General features: G+C 51.8%; 2 protein-coding genes across 10 annotated transcripts in view; one reads left to right on the top strand and one right to left on the bottom strand.

Annotated features, from left to right (window-relative positions):
* IL16 (interleukin 16) overlaps nt 1–6,087 on the top strand; it is a 101,729-nt gene extending 95,642 nt beyond the window's left edge. For 7 of the 8 annotated variants that reach the window (XM_074354264.1, XM_074354263.1, XM_074354265.1 and 4 more), the window contains 3 exons: nt 2,885–3,143; nt 3,398–3,523; nt 5,620–6,087. In XM_074354264.1, coding sequence (XP_074210365.1) covers nt 2,885–3,143; nt 3,398–3,523; nt 5,620–5,813 — 579 coding nt within the window. In that variant the 3' untranslated portion in view covers nt 5,814–6,087. The remainder of the gene's footprint in view (nt 1–2,884; nt 3,144–3,397; nt 3,524–5,619) is intronic. The other variant, XM_074354262.1, reaches the window with a different exon arrangement.
* STARD5 (StAR related lipid transfer domain containing 5) lies at nt 142–19,405 on the bottom strand. 2 transcript variants are annotated; one of them, XR_012502775.1, is made up of 7 exons: nt 18,965–19,405; nt 18,256–18,305; nt 17,768–17,900; nt 12,831–12,948; nt 11,899–11,992; nt 6,367–7,913; nt 142–1,478 (listed from the first exon to the last, which is right to left on the bottom strand). XR_012502775.1 is itself a non-coding variant. In XM_010955147.3 (6 exons), exons 1-6 carry the CDS (start codon nt 19,061–19,063, stop codon nt 7,766–7,768), a joined length of 642 nt encoding a protein of 213 aa, XP_010953449.1. In that variant the 5' UTR covers nt 19,064–19,405; the 3' UTR covers nt 6,244–7,765. The 2 variants fall into 2 exon arrangements, 1 of the variants encoding a protein (XP_010953449.1); XM_010955147.3 differs by lacking the exon at nt 142–1,478 and having other exon boundaries at nt 6,244–7,913.
* Between the last annotated feature and the right edge of the window lie 1,218 nt (nt 19,406–20,623).

Below are 20,623 nucleotides of genomic sequence, written 5' to 3'. Positions count from 1 at the left end.
TGGGGAGCACCCACCAGGAGGGTCAGAGGAACGCAGGACCCCCGGCCACTGGGTAGAATCTTAAGATCCTTTCCAAGAAGCATAGTAACTGTCATCTGTGTCCGCTCCCCCCACCCCCGTAGTCAACCCTCATCATGATCCTTTTTTTTAAAAAACATTTTTTTATTGAGTTATAGTCCTTTTACAATGTTGTGTTAAATTCCAGTGTAGAGCACAATTTTTCAGTTATACATAGAATACAAACTGTGGTTGCCAGCGGGGTGGGGGGTGGGAAGGGACAGACGGGGATTTCAAAATGTAGAATAGACGAACAAGATTATACTGTACAGCACAGGGAAATCATGATCCTTAATTTTAAAAAGGTCTCTGAGTACACAAAACAGCTTCAGTTTACCAAAAGAAATCTGAACCACTTGTGGAGCATTACAGAAAAGGCAGGTGTCTTTGCCTCAGTCTAGAGCTGTTGAGTCAGAATTTCCCAAGGTTGAAGCCTCAATTCCCGCATTTTTTATGGTTCTGTCTGCAGGGATGTTTTAAAAATTCAAACCCACTAGCTGTCGCTGCACTGTACACGTTAAAGTGTTAACTGAATGTTACGTGAATCTCACCTCAACAACAACAAAGCAGAAAAGATCCAAAGCAAATCGTGTTCAGTGCCGTGTCCCTTTTGGACACAGAGACCAGAAACCCGTTAGCCACCAACATTTAGGCAAGAATGACTTATGACCACAGGGTCCTTTATGGAAGGGTCCACAGCCAGCTTTGAAGACCTGGCCCTGGTACGTGGCACAGCGCCCCTGGCTGGGAGGAGGCCTCACCTGGACAGAAAGAGGCCTTGGGAAGCCTATAGAGGGGGCTGTTTTCCTGGTTTTGCCCCCTTGGAGATTGGGGGTGTTCACAGGACAGTTGCGAAGCTGGTCTGATGGCTGGGTGGGGTCATGCTGGAAAGAACGGGAAGCAGTTCCTACACCTGCTCACAGAGCACAGCCCACATCCCAGGATAAACCCGAGGCACCAGGTCTCGTGGTCCAGCCCCTGTTCTCTCAGGACCTGCTAGAGCCAGGGTAAGAGTGAGGGGGGAAGCAGCCCCAGGCCATCTGCGTCTCTTCCCGTGGAACACATTTCTCTGGCCCACACAGTCTGATCAGCACTAGCCGCTGCCCGCCGCCCGCTCGGTAGGTCGCCTGCATGCTACCCAGGTGGTTTTTGGTCAGCCCGTCTTCATGGACCGAGCTGTCACGTGGCCGCTTCTTTTCTCCAAAGCACTGCTCTCATCCCATGGCTGTGCTGTCTCAGTGCCTCTTTTATGTGAATTCATCTGGACTTCCTCGCCCAGCTGAAAAACCCCTCCAGTTCACCGCACTGGTCAGCATTAAACGCAGCACGTCCCCCGGCAGTGGTAACTTGGCCCATTCCTGTTGGCCATTTCTGAGCCCATCGTGTGTGAGCAGCAACTTCCTTCTTTGCAAGCAAGCTCTCTGCCACAAAGGAAAAAAAAAAAAAAAGCACATGAAACCAATGAGGACCTATTTCTGTCACTAAGCCCGGAGCAGAGCCCCATAAAGAGGTTCCTGGTGGTGCAGTTTACTTTCTATTTGAAGAGAAGAAAAGAGAACTTGCCTGTGGGAATAGCACTTTGGATCTGGGGTTCTGACCTTCCTTGAGTAGGGACTTTTCTGCACCCCGTTTGGCCAGCCCCCCCGAGACACTGCCGCCACTAAACGCAGTGGCTGATCACGTGCGCCAGACTTCCCCTTTCTCCTTCTGTGTTTGAGCATCTCTGTTCCTTTCCAAATTCATTAAGAGAGAACTAACGCTGGGCAACTGTCTGTGACCACAGGCAAGCTGGGCGCCAACTCACACGTTCAGTTCGTCTTCCCCACACCTCCGGATGGGGAGTGGGGGGCACGATGCTTCCTTTGTAGAGGAAGGACCTAAGATGCAGAGCGTAGGTCCTGCTTCGTACTTGGGTCTTACAGCCTGAGGATCCTGACCGCACACCTGACCACGTAAAACTTTTCTAACACCGAAACAATTTAGAGAAACAAAGAACCTCATTCAAAAGATAATTTGCAAAACAGCACACAGCACAGTTTAGTGACTGCCCAAGCATGTTGTCATTCAGTCCTCTTAATCAAACACATTAGAATTTACATCATTAAAAAGGCTGAGGCGAAGTCACAAGTTTTTTTTTTTTAATCCCACATACTTCCAGAAAGGGAACGGGAGGGTGGGGGTGTTAGTCCCTTTTAACTGGAGTTAAAGGATCATAATTTCTAGGGGAGGAGCTTTAAAAATGTCTAGACTTCCTAGGAGAGGAATTCTGCAGGAGATGGGGCCTGAGAATTTGTCTATGAAAAAAAGATTCTTTGCTGAAATGCTTTTGGGGGAAATCACTGTGTTATACTGCCCGTTCTTAGAGAATCAGCATGCAGATTCGCACTGTAGAGTCTCTCATATATGTTTTTAAATTAGACATTTTGAGAGCTTACGTTTTTTTTCAATGTTCTTAAATTTCTTAAGACTTGAGAAACTTGCCTATTATACAATGCCTATTAATATGACACAGAATCAGTGTTTGAAGGAAATCACTCTGGGAAATGCTGATGTGGAGCAGATAAAGCAAAAAGTTTTCACTGAATGCTAACTGGGTTTGTAGTGATACAGTCCAGGACATTGTGTTGGGAAGGATTCTGAGGGCCATCCTGGCCATTTTTGCTAATGATCTCTGCTCTGGGTGGAGAAGGAGGGAAGGCTGGAATCCGCAGCCCTGATCTAGAACACATTTAGTTTCATTTTCTTTGGCCTCAGAATCTTCTGGATTTGACTTGTTCAAGTCCTCCTCCCACAAGAATCCAGATCTGACCTCCTTTGCTCTGCTCAGGTTCACAGGGTGTTCCCCAACGGGCTGGCCTCCCAGGAAGGGACTATTCAGAAGGGCAACGAGGTTCTTTCCATCAACGGCAAGTCCCTCAAAGGGGCCACGCACAACGACGCTCTGGCCATCCTCCGCCAAGCCCGGGACCCCAGGCAAGCTGTGATTGTCACAAGGAAGCCAGCTCTGGAGGCCACACCCGACCTGAACTCCTCCACAGACTCTGCAACGTCGGCCTCAGCGGCCAGTGACGTCTCCGTGGAACCCAGTAAGTCCCTCGCTCCCGAAGCCCCGTGGGCCACACCACCTTTGGACACACGAGGCCAGTCCTGGTGAAGCGGCTCAGTACCTGGTGGCCCCCAGAACACGTGGCCTGCCTTGCACGCTGCCCAGGATGCCGGCCTGGGTTTGCATGTGCACGCGTCCAAGCTCTGCCGGCAGCAACAGCCAGGCTCGCCTGCTGCCCGGGTGTCTGGCCTGGGGAGGAGGCCGTCCCTAACAACACCTCCATGCTTTTCTCAGCAGCAGAGGCCACGGTCTGCACGGTGACGCTGGAGAAGACCTCTGCAGGGCTGGGCTTCAGTCTGGAAGGAGGGAAGGGCTCCCTGCACGGGGACAAGCCTCTCACCGTTAACAGGATCTTCAAAGGTGCGGCGTGTGTCTGTCTGCCTCTTGGCTTTCCCTGCAGTTGTGGGTGTTTGGCCTGGCCCCCCCCAAAGGTTTCTGAGCACCTTCTGGGCCATGTTGGTTTCCCACAACCCAAGCCCTTTGTTTGGGGAGGCCAGCAGGCCTGGTAAGGACTCGATTTTGCTTTCTCTCGCTTTTCTCCTTGGCTCAGACAGCCCCTTAACCCCTCTCTGCTGGGTCCTTGTAAGTGACCGAGCTCTGGGCTTGGTGCAGCCTGCAGGGCCAGGACTGGGGTGAGGCACCAGGTGGCACTGCCCTGGGGGCACCAAAATACTCAGTAATCAAGATACATACCGTTTCGATGCAATGTTTTTAAAAATCAAAATGAATTCCAAAAATCCATAATGAACAAACCATCAAGTTGTAAATAAAGACAGAGTCTGACTTTCTGCTTGCACAGCTCGGCCTCCCTCGCCTCACCCTCCTCCTGGACCCCTCAGCTCCTGCCTTTACTCAAAATTGTGAGATTTTGTTCATCATGGATCGGGCAGCAGGCCAGCCTAGAGTAGGGGGTCACTCGGGTTTCCTGTGAAAATCATGCATGGACTGCAGCTATCACATAGACTCCCCCCCCCGAGTCTTCACGGCTTCTCAAGCTGGACCCGCCGAGTGACAGAGGAAGGAGCTGTGGGCGGGGAGGCGCGTGGCCTGGGTTCTAGCCCCGGCTCGGCTTCCTACTTGCTGAGTGACCACTGCCTTCTGGGCCTGGGCTCCTTGTCTATAAAGAGACGTGCAGGCATGTGTCTGAGGGCTCTGAGTGTGGGGACCTGAAGGCCCTGCAGCTCTGCTCCCCGGCCCTGGGAGCTCCTGCTGCAGACTGGTCTTGTTAACGGGAGATCCGCTGCAGCTGCTGGAACCCAGGGGGCGGGCTGAGGCTCACGTGGAGGCTCCCTGGGAATCCATGTTTACTCCAACTCCAGGGAAAATATTTTTAACTTTGGAAGGTCGACTTGGAGTGATCATAGGGTTCAAAGTCAAGAGACCTGGATTCCAGTGGCAGCATGACCTTGGGCAAATCACTTCCCCATGTTGGTCCCATTTGCTTACATGGGGATGAGCCTACTGGCTGCAGGATGATGTGGTACCAAGGGCTGTGGATTCTGCAGCAGGGTCTGGGTTCAGACCCAGGCACCACCACTCAGAAGCGCTGAGGCTTGGGTGAGTTACTTGAGTCCTTGGTTCCCTCCCACGTAGAAAGGGAATAAACAGTAGGAGTAGGTGCCTCCCAGGATTCCTGCCATCAATGCAAAGCGTTAACAACATGCTTGCTGTATATAATTGCCCGATATACTTTATTTTTAAATTATTATTATCATTACCACTATCTCATAATCTCATTCAATATTTCTGAGTATCATTGTGTCAAACAGATGGGAAATTTTCTTCCAACATAAACAGTATATAGCTCTCTTTCCACAGGTACCTTTGAAAGAGTGAGGGGGAGTAGAGGGCAGAGCTCAGTGGTAAAGCGCCTGCTTGGATGCATGAGGTCCTGGGTCCAATCCCCAGTCCCTCCATTAAAAAAAAAAAAAAAAAAAAAAAGAGTGGGAGCCGTATGTGATTACATCCTTCTTACACGGACCCAGGGGTCTTCTCCAGGCCATTCAGAACCAAAAGTCCTGTGAAGGTTGTCTTGTAAACATCCCACCAGCTCCATCCCCATAGCACCCAATGCCTGGTGATCTCATTAGAAGTAGGGAGACCATATGTGAAGGGAGTGGAGCGTGGGGACGGTGCCCAGGGAGGCTCCGAGGAGGATTCAGTTCCCGGGAGTCCTCTGAGACCCATGGGCGTCTCCTCGGCCCAGCGCTGGCTTGGCGCTGCCTGAAATCTCCCTTCTCTGGGGACAGCATGGGCCACAGGGAGCTGGCGCTAGGTATGCCAACCTCAGAGTCCCCATTTTATGAGATGTCTCATTTTCGAGCCACCAGCAAGCTCCGGAGGGATGGGCACCAGTTCCCTTCTGAGCTGTCCTGGCTCCTCAGAGACCAGGGGCAGGCGGTGACGCCTTACTCCCCCGTCAGTCACGGAATCCATGACCTCCTCTCCCCTCTCAGGGTCGGCCTCAGAACAGAGTGAGACGGTCCAGCCGGGAGATGAAATCTTACACTTGGCCGGCACCGCCGCGCAGGGCCTCACACGGTTTGAAGCCTGGAACATCATCAAGGCGTTGCCTGATGGACCTGTCACGATTGTCATCAGGAGGAAGAGTCTCCAGTCCCAGGGGCCCACGCCTACCGGAGACCCCTAGGCCGGACACCAGTGCTGACGCCAAAGCCGAGAGCGCGCAGCCCCCCACAACCACTAATTCTCAGGGTCACTGCTAGCCCCCACCCCCTGGGGGAAAGCACGGGTGTGCTTCCTGGGGGCTGCTGCCCAGGTCTGGACCTTCTGGGACGCCACGCAGCAAGAGGGTTGTCCCAAGTTAGGGCAGAGTCACACCGGGTGCTGATACAGACTGTAGACTGTGTATAGAGAGAGCTTAATGGTAATATCGTGGTGTAAATAAAATGGGTATATTACGACTCGGTATGAAATCCATGCCTGGCTTTGCAGATTTTCCAAGTACTATAACTGTAACGAACCACCTGAAACAGCAACCTTTGTTTTCCTCATGCATCTGCCACGTGGGCCGGCTTGGAGGGTGTGACTCATCCTGCTCCACCTGGCATCAGCTGGAGCAACTCACAGGCTGGGGTGGGGGGTGCTGGAACTCCCAGAAGGGTCAGTTCACGCAGACCTGCGGCCCCTGATGTTGGCTGTGGACTGGGAACTCCGCTGGAGCTGTTGGCCCGGACACTTACCGTTGGCCTCCCTCTGTGGCCTGGGCTTCCTCAGCATGGTGGCTAGGTGTCCCCAGAGAGTGCGAGAGCCGGGCAGGAGCTGCATCCTTTTTTGACCTTGCTGCCAAGGTTGAACAGCATCACTTCTGCCGTACTCTGTCAGAGCTGGCCCAGGCCTGCCCCGCTTTAAGCAGAGGGGGAAGATTGCTGGGGCTAGTTTTGGAAAGTACAATCTATTATATGAAACATTTGCAAACCTGTTTTTGGTTGGTTGGGTTGGAAAGGTGCTCCTAGCAGGGGCGGTACCAGTGGCAGAGCAAGTAAGCAGAGAGGAGTACAGGAGACCCTCCACGTGTGCTCAGCTGTGCCAGCGAGAGGACCGGCCCGGGGAGGAGAGGGTAACAAATGGCTACCCCTCGCCTGCCACATGCCAAGCCCTGTGATGGTGCCAAGCGGACACTGTCTTTAGTAATCACAGCAGTGTCTCCAGAGCTTGGAATTGTCCCATTGTACAGATGAGGGCACTGAGACGCGGAAATAGTAGGCAACTTATCCAGATGGCCAATGATGAGAGTGAGTCCTTTCTTCTGCAGTTTGGCCCAGATTAACAGGCTGGGGGCGGCGGCAGCGGCGGCGGGGTCTGCTCTGCTTCCTTCCTGCTGACAGCAGTACGGCCCGACCAGGGCCTGGAGGCCAGAGGACCCCTGCTCCATCTTCTATAACAGAGGACAAGAAAAGGCAAATGTCCATGGAGAGGAGGCTCTCCTCTGACTTCCACGTGTAAGCATTCCAGTGTGCTGCCTGGAGCAGATTCAAGCTGCCTGGTTTCGCCAGGTGCCTGAAACTTGTACAGGGGGAAAAAAAGAGAGGAAAATGATTTGAATGGAAGAGACAATTCATGGAGTATCGAAAGTATTTTTCCTGAATGCTTGTATCATTTTTTAAACATCATTTTCCAAGTTGCCATCTTCTTAAGGGGGAAATCTGGCACGGTGTTACCAGAAAGGCACACCCAGGGATCTGCAGCCCAGGACTGAGCGAGCTCGGGATGCTCCAAAGGGGCCGAGCCAGGTTTTCATTAACTATGGTGATTCTTTTGGACAAACGGGGAAACGAGGTCTCCGAGAGTGACTGGCACAGAAGGCTGTGGACCCGAGTGCATCACATGGAACCAGGGCAGAGTCCCTGTCTGGTGCCTGGGGGCCGGAGGAGGTGTGTTTGGAAAATGGCAGAAGCTCCTCCCAGGTGGAGCCGAGTGGAAGGAGGAGCAGGAAGGGCCAGGGCCACCCTTGGCTGATGCTCCAGGAGAGCTGTCCGTCAGAGGGTTTCAAGGGACAAACACAGTTCTCAAAGGCATTCCAGTGTCCCGGTAACTGCAGCTCCACGAGTCATGCCAGTTCTCTGCCAACAAGCCAGGACGTCAGCCGTAGAATTTCTTCACTGCCTTCTGAAGGTTGGCGTAGAAGCCGGCCATGCTGCGGGGGAAGAAGGAGTCCACCACGCCCTGCGGGAGGTAGCCGCTGAGGTCGGTCTGGAAGAACGCGACCACACTGGTCTTGTGGGGCTCCCTGTGAAAGCAAAGGCAGGGCTGTTACGTGCCTGGAGCAGGAAGACCAGGCTGGGCTGAGCATCAGGGCAGGCGGAGAGTGGCCGACCCAGGGAAATGGCCCAGACACAGGGACTTGGTTCACTGCCCCGGGGCCCCCTCTGGACCTGCTCCTCCTCAGGATGTGAGCACACCCTCTCATGGATGCTTCCACGGCCCTGCCAGGCCGTCAAGCGAGGAGGAGCCCCCACTTCCAGCCCAGGATGGTCATTAGTTCCCTGTGCCTGATTCATTTGGCAAAGGCTTTCGGAGAACTCACTCTGCCGGGTCCTGGTGGAGGGGGACAGACACGAGGCTGCCTTCATCCATTAAGGGCAAATGGCCTGGGAGCTCCTGGGGGTTCCTGACACCCTTTGGAGGGGTCTGCAAGGTCAAAGCTATTTGCATCACAGCACTCAGATATGATTTGTCTTTTTCACTTCCGTTCTCTTAGAGTGGACTTCACTCTCACAAACTTCCCAATGGCCAGGACAATGAAGGCAGAGGGTTTATGGGGGCCATTTAGCATTTTATTTGACTGGAGCTGCCAACAGCTTCAGGTGGGGGTTTCCAGAGGCTACATGATGTATGATATCACAACAGACTGAATGCAGGAGCAGGTAGAGCTTCTACGAAACCTGACATTAAAGAGATTTCCAAAAATCCATATCCCCAAGGCCACTCTTCACTATTTTTTCCTTTTGAAAAAGTAGGGTTTTTTTTTTAAATAAAAAATTTGCTAACATATAACCAACGTATTATTGTTCTTCTAAAATAAATATTTTAAAAGTCCCCATTTCAATTTCCAATCTAGTAAATATTGATATACTCCACATGAACAAAAGCCCTTTGATGCCCTGAATAATAGAGGACAACGAAGGCTTAGGTCAAAACCGTGAGAACCGCTGACTTAGAACTGGACCAAGAACTTGGGCACACGTGAAGGGGGTGGCAAAGCTCAGAGGGAGCAGGGCACCGACCTGGGCTGGAAGTCGAGAGGCAGGGTCCTGAAACCAAACCCAGCAACTCGGTGGACCTCCCCAGGCTGCAGATGTGATGGCCTCATGCTCAGGGCCACGAGGGGGGTGAGACCCACCAGCCAGAGTCAGATTCAGTGAGGGGCACGTATGGGAGGAGAAGGGACCGAACTTGGTAGGGACAGGAGGTTTACACTGTCACAACTTCCTGAAGGCCAGGCCTTGGAGACCATTTGGCATTTGATTTGAATGGTGCCGTCAACAGCATCAGAGTCTCATCTGGAACCCCACGGAGCGTTGCACCTGCCCACGGAATGTTTCCTGACGTGATGGAGGGTCAAGGGCTGAGAAGTGGAGAGCCCCACCCTCCCTCCCGGATGCACAGACGGGGGCGGGGCCAGCAGATGAACAACCACGCAGGACAGCACCTGCTGCCCTGGGCGGTGGCTTTTCTCCTCTGTTCGTGCAGTCTCTGCACAAAGCCCCAAGTCCGGGGGTCAGAGACTGCCTGACATCTCAGCGCCTCTGCACCATCGGCCTCTATTCCTTACTCACCAACCCGCAGCCCCTCCACCTTTGCTGGGACCCTGTCTTCTCTCTGCTCCTCCTCCCCCACGCTACCTCAGACCCTCATCTCTCAGCAGTATCCTCTTTGGTCTGGAAGCACGGACAGGTGAGGGAGAAATTTTGCTCAGCATCCATGCTTTCCTCCGGGTGAGGATGGGGCTTGGTAGGAGGTAAGTATGTGATGTGCACGGTGGAAGAGGCAAACCTGGTACCTTGCAGAGTGCCACGGCCACGGCGAACAGCGGTTCTTGCTTGTACATCATTAACAGAGCGGGCAGAGGGGGGCTTAGAGAGGGGTTGGAGCCGCCCCGTCTTCTCACAGAGGAGGCTGGGATAGGGAAGGGCGGCCACCACCGGTCTGTCATAAGGACTAACGCAGACGCGCAGGGCTCCATAGATGACATGACTCTCCTGCCTCTGCTCTGACACGGACCCCCCAGTCCGGAGGACAACTAGAATCCACACCTCTCCCGTCCCCTGCAGCCACCCTGAGCTCAGTCACCTCTGTCACTTGCTCACGACCTCATGCACTCCAGGTGCATCACAGCACTGGAAAGCCAGCTCAGAGCACATCCTGCTCAAAACTCTCCTCTGGCTTCCCGGTCCTCACCACGGGCTGACTCAAAGGAGAGCGCGTACGTCCTCGCTGCGGCCCACGCGGCCCTCCGAGGTGCGGGCCCTGCTGCCCTGGTGACCAGATCACTGCAATCTAGCACCATGGCCTCTGTGCTGTGACCTCTAAATGCCCCTCCTCTGCCCCCACCTCAGGGACTTTGTACTGCTCACCCCTCTGCCAGGAACACCCCCTCTACCCTCCACCACATCCCCAAGGCTCTCTGCATTGTGCTTCACTCAAATGCCTGATCAGGGAGGCCTTTGATGACCCCCGGATGCTGCACTCCCCCACCCTTCCCTGGCGTCTTTATCTGGTCTAAATTTTCTCCAAAGCACTTAACATCTGATAATGACATACCTGTACATCTGAGAGTTACTGTGCTTGAGTTTCGTCTGTCTACCCTGCTCGCACTAGAATCTCAACTCCAAGAGGACTTGTCTGTTTTGAGGGGGTCAATACTGAGATTAAGAGGCTAGACTTTGGAGTCAGATGCCTGGGTTTAAATTGTAGCTCTCTCACTTCCTGGCTGTGTGATCTTGGGTAAATTACATAACCTCTCTGTGCCCCAGAGTCCTTAGATAAAAACTGACGGCAATAACAGTACCTTAGGGTTGTTGTAAGAATAAAAATGAGTTAATCCCCCCGCTCAGGAGACTAACCCTGCATGTGGCCGACTTCGGCAGACAGCGTTACTGGGAACATAAAAGGCTTCAATCAAGCTGGGTGAAAACCTTCACTTCAGCTGGGCTTTGTGGGACCTTTCTGGCTCCAACTGCCCCAGCTACAAAGTCCGAGCAGTCACCCTTGCTATCTGCCATGAGGCATGACAATCCTCATCATACTGTGTGTTCTCCTAAAAGAAGGTGGCCGTGGAGAAAGGGCTCTGCCTCTTATTCTGAAAATTCGTGTGTGTGTGTGTGTGTGTGTGTGTGTGTGTGTGTGTGTGTGTGTGTGTTAAGGGGAACTGTGTTGGACTGCAGCCATGCTATTATTTTCAAACTCAAAAGCTTTGCTGTGTTTAATATAAGTCTTCCACAAGATGTTTGGAAGCCGGCTTAGCAAAAGCATTACACGGAGGTGTGGACGTGGGTTTTACGTAAAATGCTACAGCACCATGGCCCTACTCCCAGGGTGATGTGGCAACAGCACAGACTTACCCCTCCTGGTGTCTGCTCATGGACTGCGGGGTGACAGGGACACACCCTCAGGCACAATTTCTTTCCTTGTCAATCTGGCTGGCTCCCAGGATAAACTAGTGACCTTCAGGTGATTACCGCACAGAAAGCTCCTGGTAAAAACCTGAGCTTAGGTCTGGGGCCGACTCCTGGTTTGCTCTCTGAATCATCCTTCAGCCCCAAACACCTCCACCTCGTTCCTCGTTGAGGGGAGACAAGCACCACGTGGGATACAGGGTGGGGACAGCAAAGCTCTCGGAGGCAGAGGCTGGGCAGTCAGGCCCTGCACCGCCAGCCAGTGGCCCTGCACAGACCACTCAACCTCTCTGAGCCTCAGTTTCCTCCTCTGCTAAATGGGACCATGACAATTGCCCAGCTTGCTTGGGGCTGAAGGGAGGATTCCTTGCATCAAAAACGTCGCCTCCCCACCATTCTTTCCCCGGCGCCTAGAACTCTGGTGTCCTACGTCTCTGACAAGGACGTGCAGGGCTCTTAATGTCAAGGCCGACAGGACTGGGAGGCAGTCTTACTATTGTGAATCACAGTTCAGGTGCCCACTGAACAGAATGTCCTCAGTTAAGCCACAGTCAGGTAAGTCTGGGCATGTAATTCAGTCCGGGAGGTGATCCTTACCCTGGCAGAGGCTCGCAGAAGCAGCCACAAGGATGGTTAAATCCTCTCACATAACCCGGCCTTGGGGGACAGGATGGATACTCCACATGGGTGGCTGGAGGACAGAGCAAGATGGTCAGTGAGCTACGAGTTCAGACAGTCGGGCCACGACCACTGAAGGGCCTTCCTGGGCACCCCCTGTGCGTGCAGACTGCTCACCCGGAGCCTGTCAGCAGGTGACCCTGCTACTTGGCCCTGAGCTCTTCTTACCGCCCCACCCTCCACTGTCCCTTACACACACACACACACTCACACGCACACGCACACATACATGCGCTCACGTTTACAGCTCCCCAAGCCTGCCAGAATATTAGAGAAGAGAATGTTTCAGACTGTAAGGCTTGGGCGTAGGAGGACGAGGGTCCCCCTTGTCTCAAACCGCAGCCAACAGACATGTGGATGCGCCCACCGCCTCCCCCTGTGGGGAAGACTCCGAGGAGCAGCAGGGGCCGTAGCTTTCAGAAGGCAGGGACACAAACTGCGGCGGCGGCAGGAACTCTGCTCCTTGCTGGGAAGGGGGGAGGCGATAGCCCCACAGCCCTCCCGGGAGGGCACACTGTGGATCCCAGGGATCACTGCACCCTGGGCTCCCATGAAGCCAAACAACCCCGCGTGTCTAGGGCACAAACTCTGAGCCTCAGCAGGGATGATCAGGGGTGCGGACCAAATCCGTGATTCACAACTCAGATGACTGGGGCGAATCACAACTCCAATGACTAGGGCGTGGGCTCTCCCATCCCAGACCTCCATGGCACACACAGGTACAGGGGCCCAGGCTGTGAGCTTGCCGGTGACGTCCAGCTGGGCGGCTCTCCTTGAGGTCCCGGGCGGGTGTGGAGGAGAAAGAGCCCGGCGTCCCACGAAGGCTGGGCAGCAGCCCCGCCGTCACTCACCATTGGAACTGATGGTCCCATCCTCATACTTCTTGGCCAGCGCCAGGTCCACGAAGTCTCTGGGAGAAATGAGCTTCATGGCGGCCGAGGGGGTGGTCGTTCGGCAGATGCACAGTGTCTGTCACAGCAAAGGGGAGTGCAGCTGCCTCTGAGGGTCAGCCAGTGCCTCCCGCCCTGAGTCCGATCTGAGCTCATCAACCCCTTCCCACACTCTAGGGTCTGGCAAATGGGAAAAGCACTGATGGCAGGGTGGCACTGTGACCTGGAGGGTCAGGGTGAGCTTTCCTGAAGTGCCAAGGGGCACGAGAAAAGACCCAGTTTGTAAAATCTAGGGTTGTGACCCGAGCTGCCCAGGGCTGATCAGGGCCCCTCTGAGCTTGTTCCCCAAGATCCTAGAGTTGTCACTGACTGAGCATCTAGCTCAGCTGGCTGGACAAAGCACCCAGTGGTCACTCACAACTCTGAGAAATAGGTATCATTAATCCATTTGACAGGTGAGGAAACTGAGGCTTGGAGAAAGAATTCACCACAAAGCTCATGGGGGTGATGAGACTTGAACTGGGACTAGGATGAGGCGAGAGGCCATTCCTTTCTAAGGCTGACCCTGCACCTGCCTATCCCTGATGGCAGTGCCTCCTTAAATGTGTGTTTCTGGTTTCCCATGGTTCCAGCCCCAGGAGGGAGCATCCTTTGAGTTTCACCCAGGCTCAGGGTATCCCACCAAGTCCATTCTCCCACTTTACAAGCCAAGGGCCCTCCAAACTCACCCCATGTTTTACCCCACTATTCCGCTCCACCAGCAGGACCCCGCCCTTTCAAGGTCACAAGTTCAGGTCAGGCCTGAGGATGGGAGTCTTGAGAGCTCTGGGGGGACTGGAGAAGATCGCTCCCCCTGTGTCTCTGCCCTTTCAGTGTTTAGATTCAGGGCACCGTGTGTTGCTGAGAAGCCTCTGACCTCGGGGTCTGAGTCTTCCAGGTGAGCATGAGATTGAGAACCTTCCAGTAGGTGCCCCGGGAATCAGTTTCCAGATGCCTCAACCTCCGTGGGTCCTTCTTCCTAAAATAACCAGCCTGAGAACGGGCTGCGCCTTCGCGCTGGTTTTCCTTTCCCACTTGCCGAAAGGTGCCACCTACCCTGCCTACCTGGGATCTTCCAGTCACGCACTGCCCTGGGGTGTAAGGCCCCCAGGGGCCAGAGGGACACCTGCCGATGCTGATTTCAGTGTCTAACCACGGCCCTGCACATGGGAGTCAGAGTCTCGTGTTTCCCCCTCTTACAGCATATTCTTTTTAAAGGCCAATGCGTGCTGCTAGAGACAAGGTAATTCTGCCTTTTCTGAATTCTGATATTTTGTAGTAGGAATGGCAGAAGTGATGAGACTTTTTTAAAAAGAAAAACTATACAGCCTCCACTCCTGACTGCTGTTACAAATGCATCAGCCCTGAAGAGAGTGTCTGGAGAACACGATGAAGAGGACACGGGTGAGAACGGCGGAAGGCGGCAGCACGTGTTACAAATGCAATAAACTTGTAATGTGGCTGTCTCCCCTCCATCCACCCATCCTTCCATCCACCTGTCCATCTGTCCATGATCTACCTTAGAATATTTGAGATTTTGTCAAAATCATCCTGTTAAATGCCAATCTGCAAGGAAGGGCCCTTTCTCTGCATTTTCATTGTTTCACTAAATGACAAAAAGCTACCACTTGTTTGCTGCTTCTCTGCTTTTCGGAAACCTGAGCCTACCAGCAGCCTGTGTTCTCTTTTCTTTTTGCAGTTAACGTCTATTGAAGGCTGAGTCTTTCTAGCAATGTCGTATCTTTTCATGGTCACATGAATTAATTAGAACAAAGACCTCCCATTCACCTCATTAGAGATGGACACTATTTTACTTTTTATGTTGAACGGTCCTTCAATAGTTGTAATATAGTCATATTATTTTAATAAATTACAATCATATCTCAATTCAGATTTTTTTCAACACTTTAGAGCCTGATGGTCACAGGCAGCCCATTTTTTAAAAATTTAATTTCAGTTTATATATGAATTTATGATGTAGGATGATGACTTTCAAGAATAAATCTATTAGGATAAAATTCAGGAGGATACATGAGGTAGAAATTTGAGTTCAAGGATGTAGGTCACAGTGGAAAAAAAATGTGACAATGAATATATGTATGCTCATGTATAACTGAAAAATTGTGCTCTACACTGGAATTTGATACAACATTGTAAAATGACTATAACTCAATAAAAAAATGTAAAATAACTAACTAAATAAAAACAAAAAATCATATTATTTCCAAAAAGAAAAAAAAAAAAAAAAAGAAATTTGAGTTCAAGGAAAAAAACGATATAAAATTTCTGAGTAAGGAAAATTTGTTCATGTCTTTTTAAAATGGCTGGTGATAAATACAAATTTATCTTATTTCTATATGTCTAAAAGAATGATGTCATTGGTTCAAAATTGTCAAATTTATCACACATTAGAAATGACATGCTTTGCAATTTACGATGAAAATTTTAGATGTCAACTAAGTGTTAAATGTCAGCTAGATGTGTGGGGATGATACATAATTTCTCAAAAATCTGTTGGAGGTATGCAAGCAAAAAGTCTGAAGAGCATTGCACTGGAGGACTGAGGGGTCAGACAGGGTATGGCAGGGGTGGGGCGGTGCAGGGAGGGGGAGCCCTGCTTCCTGCTGACACGGGCTCAGCCTTCAGGGAAGTGGGTGCCAGGGATGGAGGGTTCTGTGCAGCTTGGTTCAGCGGCCCCAGACAGGGAAGCAGGCATGCTCCCCAAGGGATGCCCAGGGTGCTCAGAGGAGAGGGACCCTGGCAGCATCACCCACCAAATTCCACAGTGTGCACAGAAGCAGAATTGAGCACAGGTGATCCATGGCCCTAGCAGGCTCGGGAAAGGGCAGTGGTTAGGTGGTTACACAGGAACCGTGAGGAAAACACATTGCCAGGGGATCAGGTTAGCAGGACCCGGGGGTGACTAAGAGGTCAGGAGCCATCAGCCGGCTCTGCCACTTGTTACCTGGGTGAACTTGGGTGCATCTCTTTACTTCTGTGAAATTGTGTCCTTCCCACAGGGATTCAACTGAAATGCTTTGAGCACGTGGCAGAGTATAAAAGGACTCGATAAATGGCAGCACTTAGCATTTTAATCATTATTACGGCAGCTTAAGATTTTTCCTATAATTTCCTAAACCTTTCATTTTTTCTCATGTCCTACCACTCACTGTGCGAAGATAGACTATCTAAACACATTAAAAAATGCAGCCACTTTTATCTGCAGAAAGAAAATTCTATATACGGGCATTCTGTCATTACAATTCTATTATGTTTTGAAGGACATGAACCCGTGTTTCCTTAACTTCAAGCATTTGTGTATCATTATTTACTTACTACTGTCACAATTTTTTTCCTATCTCTATCTCTGGTAGCACCTATCCTATTATTCACTTAATATTTTTATCTAAATGTGCTTACTTTTTAAAACTTAAGTTTATTTTTAAAAGGAAGCTATTTAACAACTAAAAATGAAAAAATAAGTATCGTTTGGCATAAATAAAAGGCAATTGCAAAATATATATACAAGGGATGGTTGGATTTAAATTCTAACTCTGAGCCTAAGGCCAGCTGTCTGTTCTGTGATAAAAGAGATCCGCAAGTGTTAAACAGGTGTCAAAGGCACACGAGCACCTGACTGAGACGTTGTTCCCCTTCACGTTATCAGGGAGGCTGAAGGAGAACTGAAGTGGGCTGACCTCACTACGTGAGATGCCATTCCAGCTTTGACTGTTAAAGACCTACTATCGCCTTGTGCCCCCACATTATTTGCCCTGCCTTTCAAGAAACACTGACATAAACTCTTGTGATAACGAACTGAAATATGAGTTCTTGGTCAAGGCTAAGAACACCCGGGTCCTGCTGAGTGACGGACCAGCAAAGAACTCTGGCTTGAGGTTTCACAACACCATCTATGGAAACGTCCAGGGGGGTGTCGTGTCCACGGATGCCAAAATCAAGACACTGTTCAAATCAAAAAGGCCGGCAAATTATCTGAACTAATAAAAATCAACAGAATCAAAAAAAAAAAAAAAATAGGCCAGCAACATTTCCCCAAGGCAACTTTTTAATTCATTTTGGCTACGTCTCTCTCTTTTTTTCCCCCTCAACTCCTCTAAGCAAAATGAGGTGGATTCTTAACAGTACAGGGGATCCCAGGACAGGACCACCTAGATCTGTGCTGTCCATTATGGTTGCCACAAGTTCTATGTGGCTATTTAAGTTTACGTGGAGAGTCATGATACTTAAATAAAACTAACAATTTATTTCTTCAAACTAGGCACCTTTCAAATGCTCTGTGGCCACGGTGGGCCCAGGGCTACTGTACTAAACAGCGCTGTGGTAGCATATTCCCATCACCGCAGAAAGCTCTGCTGGGCAGCACCAGACCAGACACCACACATTTTTACCAACGGAGAAGCTGTCATGTAAAGGCTGCCCCCTGGCACAGCCCCACAGCGGCACAGAAGCCTGACTCTCTGGCCAGGACTCGGTTCATTACCATGGTCCCATCCTGTCAAGGGACAGTATTTCAAACTAGTGCTGACGCATCCAATCCAGGCACTGCAGCGTGCTCAGAGTGCCCCGCGAGTTCACACTCACTCTGCACTCCTGCCTTCATCAGCGGCTGCGATGTTCTCTCAGCTGTGTCGCGGGCACCTCTACCCCTCTAAGTCTCACTGCTTCCTACCTGTACCTGGGCTGAGGCTGGGCTCGAGTGTCAAGCAGTGGGCGGCTTGTGTCTGCTGGGTGCTGGGGGCTCGCCGTGTACCCCCTTTGCCTAAAGATGTCACTGACCCCCTGCAGAGGGCACAGAGTCAGGTTACCGTCTAAGAATAACAGTGCTCGGAAAGACTTACATCAGTGATGCTTTCGATAATTTCAAAACCGGCCACATTCTCATCCCATTTATCTCGGAGGGTCCCAGCCAATGGCTTCACGCAGTCCCACACCTGCTCTGGTGTCCCATTCACAATGCCTTCTCCTCGGTACCTGGAGCACAAAAGAGGAATGTGACCCAAGGTATCAATCAAGTTTGTTAATCCTGGGCTTGCATACAAGGACTAGAAGCCACGTCTGTCATTGCTCTTCCAGACAGCCTTGCAGAGAAGGGGCTGAAGTGTACCAGCCCACCTCCCCTCAGGCTGGCGGAAATGGACAGAAGGAAAGCTTTCACAAGAATACAGTTCGAGGAAACGATTTAGTTAAACACGGAAGCTTTTCTGGAAGATAACTGGCAAGTTGATTCCAGGTGCTAGGGCCGATTAGCGTCTCTTAGGAAGAAAACCCACAGAAACATCAGGAAAGGTGGGGCACCTGACAAGCTTTGAACAAGGCATGCACTTACAGGTTCCCTGGAAACTCCACAGACGGCCTCCAGGAAACTGAAACTCCGTTCTGTCAAAAGGCACAGAATCGCAGACTTTTAGCGCTGGAAGGGCCCTGGGAGATCACCTGGCCCGATCCCTGTTCTTTGGAAGAGAAGTCGAGTCTCCAGATGCGACTCTCCAAGGTGACCCACCTGATACGTGGCAGAGTCGGGACCAGTCCTGGATAAAGCTGCCCTGCAGGAGCACGTGGTGGGCAAAGGGGTCTGGGGTCTGAAGTGGCTGACTCTAGGAGCACTGGCAAGTTTTCAAACCACCTTAAAAGCTACCACGAGTCTTGTTTCCTCGAGCAGTTTAGGTCTGCTTGTTAAAAACCCCAAGCGTCTGGTGAGCAGCATATCCCCTGGCCAGGGAACGCAGAGAGGGGCTCACGCCCCGAGGAACGAGTAAATGCTTTGGAGCCCGGTGCTTCTGGCTCCAGCCAGGTGACCTTGGCCAAATCTTTGAATGAAAGGGACAGATACTTACCTCCCGGGGTCACTGTGCACACAACAGGCCCGATATATCTTTTTAAAGGAAACAACCGCCAGTGGAGTCTCCTCCACAATCCAGCCCTGGGGGACTGGAGTGCAGAAAACCTCTGGGAGAGGAGGAGCCTGGGGGTTTCTGGGACCCCGGCCCCAAGGAGCAAAGGCCCCTCGACCCCTTCCCGCCCAGCTGCTCACTCACGCCTTCCCGGCAAATCTTCCAGCCTGACTTGTCTCGCCGGTACTGAAGCATCTTCTCCGCCACCGCCTCGCTTATCTGTGCGGCCAGCGCCGGGTCCATTGCGCCGAAAGCTGCACGAGGCTCCGGGGTCGCCGGTGTGGTGAGCGGTGGCGGAGGCCAGGGACTAGGATCTGGGAAGCCGGAAAGCAGGAACCGGGAGCAGAGCCCGGAGCCCCGCCCCCGCTCTCGGTTTGGTCCAGGCCGTCGGACGGGTCCCGCCCCGCTCTGAGATTGGCAGAGCTGGAGATCGCCCGACCCCTCCCCAGCGCAGGGCGCACGCCGCCCCGTCGAGTCCCGGGCGCCGCGGGCAAAGTTCTGCGGGATCCGCCTCCCGCCGGTCCCGGCTCTGGGAGGGACCCTGGAGCTCCCGGGCTCTACAGGGCCCGCGGTGAAGAGCCTAGTGGGCTGGGCCACGTCACGGACCGCGTCGTAGGCTTGTATAAGGGGCGTGGACTTTTGTCTTCAATGCAGAGGCTTTCAGCCTGGCGGGGCGATGGTGAAATTTGCATCAGAAATACCTTTCCAGGGCGGCTCTTGCAGGGGTGCAGGAGGGAGTGCGCTGGAGCCTGGGAGGTCACTTAGGAAGTTGTAGTGATAATGGGAAAGGTGGTGGTGACCTGGAGCAGGGAGTAGGCGGTGGAGGTGGAGAGAAGAGGACCCCTTGTAGAGTGTTTGGAAGATGGAATATAGAGATTTCTGTGACAGATGCGGGGGGGGTGCAAAAGGAGGAAGCATCATGACTCCCACCTTTTGTCTTGAGCCACTGGTAGCTTAGCTGAGATGGGCCTGAAACAGGCTCGAGGGGGAACATTAAGAGTTCAGTTCTGGGCATATCTAGTTGGAGGTGCCTGCAAGACCTCTAAGCGGTGTACAGGAGACAGTGAGATGCGCTGGCATCTGGAAGAGAGCTGGACTCTAGATAAGAGGTCAGGGAGTTCTGTGCACCTGGGTGGCCTCTACCTGGAGGAGTGAGTGGGGTCACATTCCCCCAGCCTCCTTTCCTCCTCTTCAGTGCTATAACCAATTAAATATTTGAAAAGATCAAACACTGAGATCTGTTTGTATTTTCTGTGTTGTGCCCTTATTGTTCATTTAAAGGTTTGAAGAAAATAGTATAAAGAAAATGACTACTTGAAAACTCTTCTTGGAGGATGTGATGGGCTACCAAGGTGTTAAGGAGCCCGGATGGAGAATTAGGGAGTCCAAGTTCTAGACCCAGTTTCACCCACGATTCACTGTGTGGTTTTGGGCAAGTCACTCAGCCTTTTTGAGCCTGTTTGCCCGTAGGTGAAATGGGACAATAATAATGTCTCCCTGTGCTGTTGCAAAAGGCTAGTGAAGGAGTGCATGTGAAGGTTCCTAGGAGCTATAAAAGAAAAGACCATTATGTTAACCACGTTTAAAAAATTAAACACATCAAAATATTATAAAAAGTCAGACTATAGTCTGAGGGGAAAAATTGGAGCATGTTTTAACTAACAGTAAATTTTCTTAATGTACAAGGTGCTCTTACAAATCATTAAGGCATTTTCAAACCACCCAACAGACAAAAAGAATGTGTCAGATATGAACAGGCACTTGGCAGAAAAATAAATTAACCTGGCTAACAAAGATGTGAAA

This window comes from Camelus bactrianus, chromosome 27, assembly GCF_048773025.1.
Source record: "Camelus bactrianus isolate YW-2024 breed Bactrian camel chromosome 27, ASM4877302v1, whole genome shotgun sequence".
In the NCBI taxonomy this organism is placed as follows: Eukaryota; Metazoa; Chordata; class Mammalia; order Artiodactyla; family Camelidae; genus Camelus; species Camelus bactrianus.
The sequence above is the reverse complement of the archived record's forward strand: the minus strand, read 5'-3'. Positions and strand labels throughout refer to the sequence as shown.

Bases quoted from the DNA above. Each gene is read 5' to 3' on its own strand.
- STARD5 (XM_010955147.3), bottom strand. From the start codon at position 19,063: ATGGACCCGGCGCTGGCCGCACAGATAAGCGAGGCGGTGGCGGAGAAG. The intron at 17,901-18,255 runs GTAAGTGCATGC...TTTGTGCTCCAG, and splicing joins GTGGAGTTTCCAGGGAACCT to GTACCGAGGAGAAGGCATTG. The intron at 7,914-11,898 runs GTAAGGATCACC...TTGCTTTCACAG, and splicing joins TTCTGCGAGCCTCTGCCAGG to GGAGCCCCACAAGACCAGTG.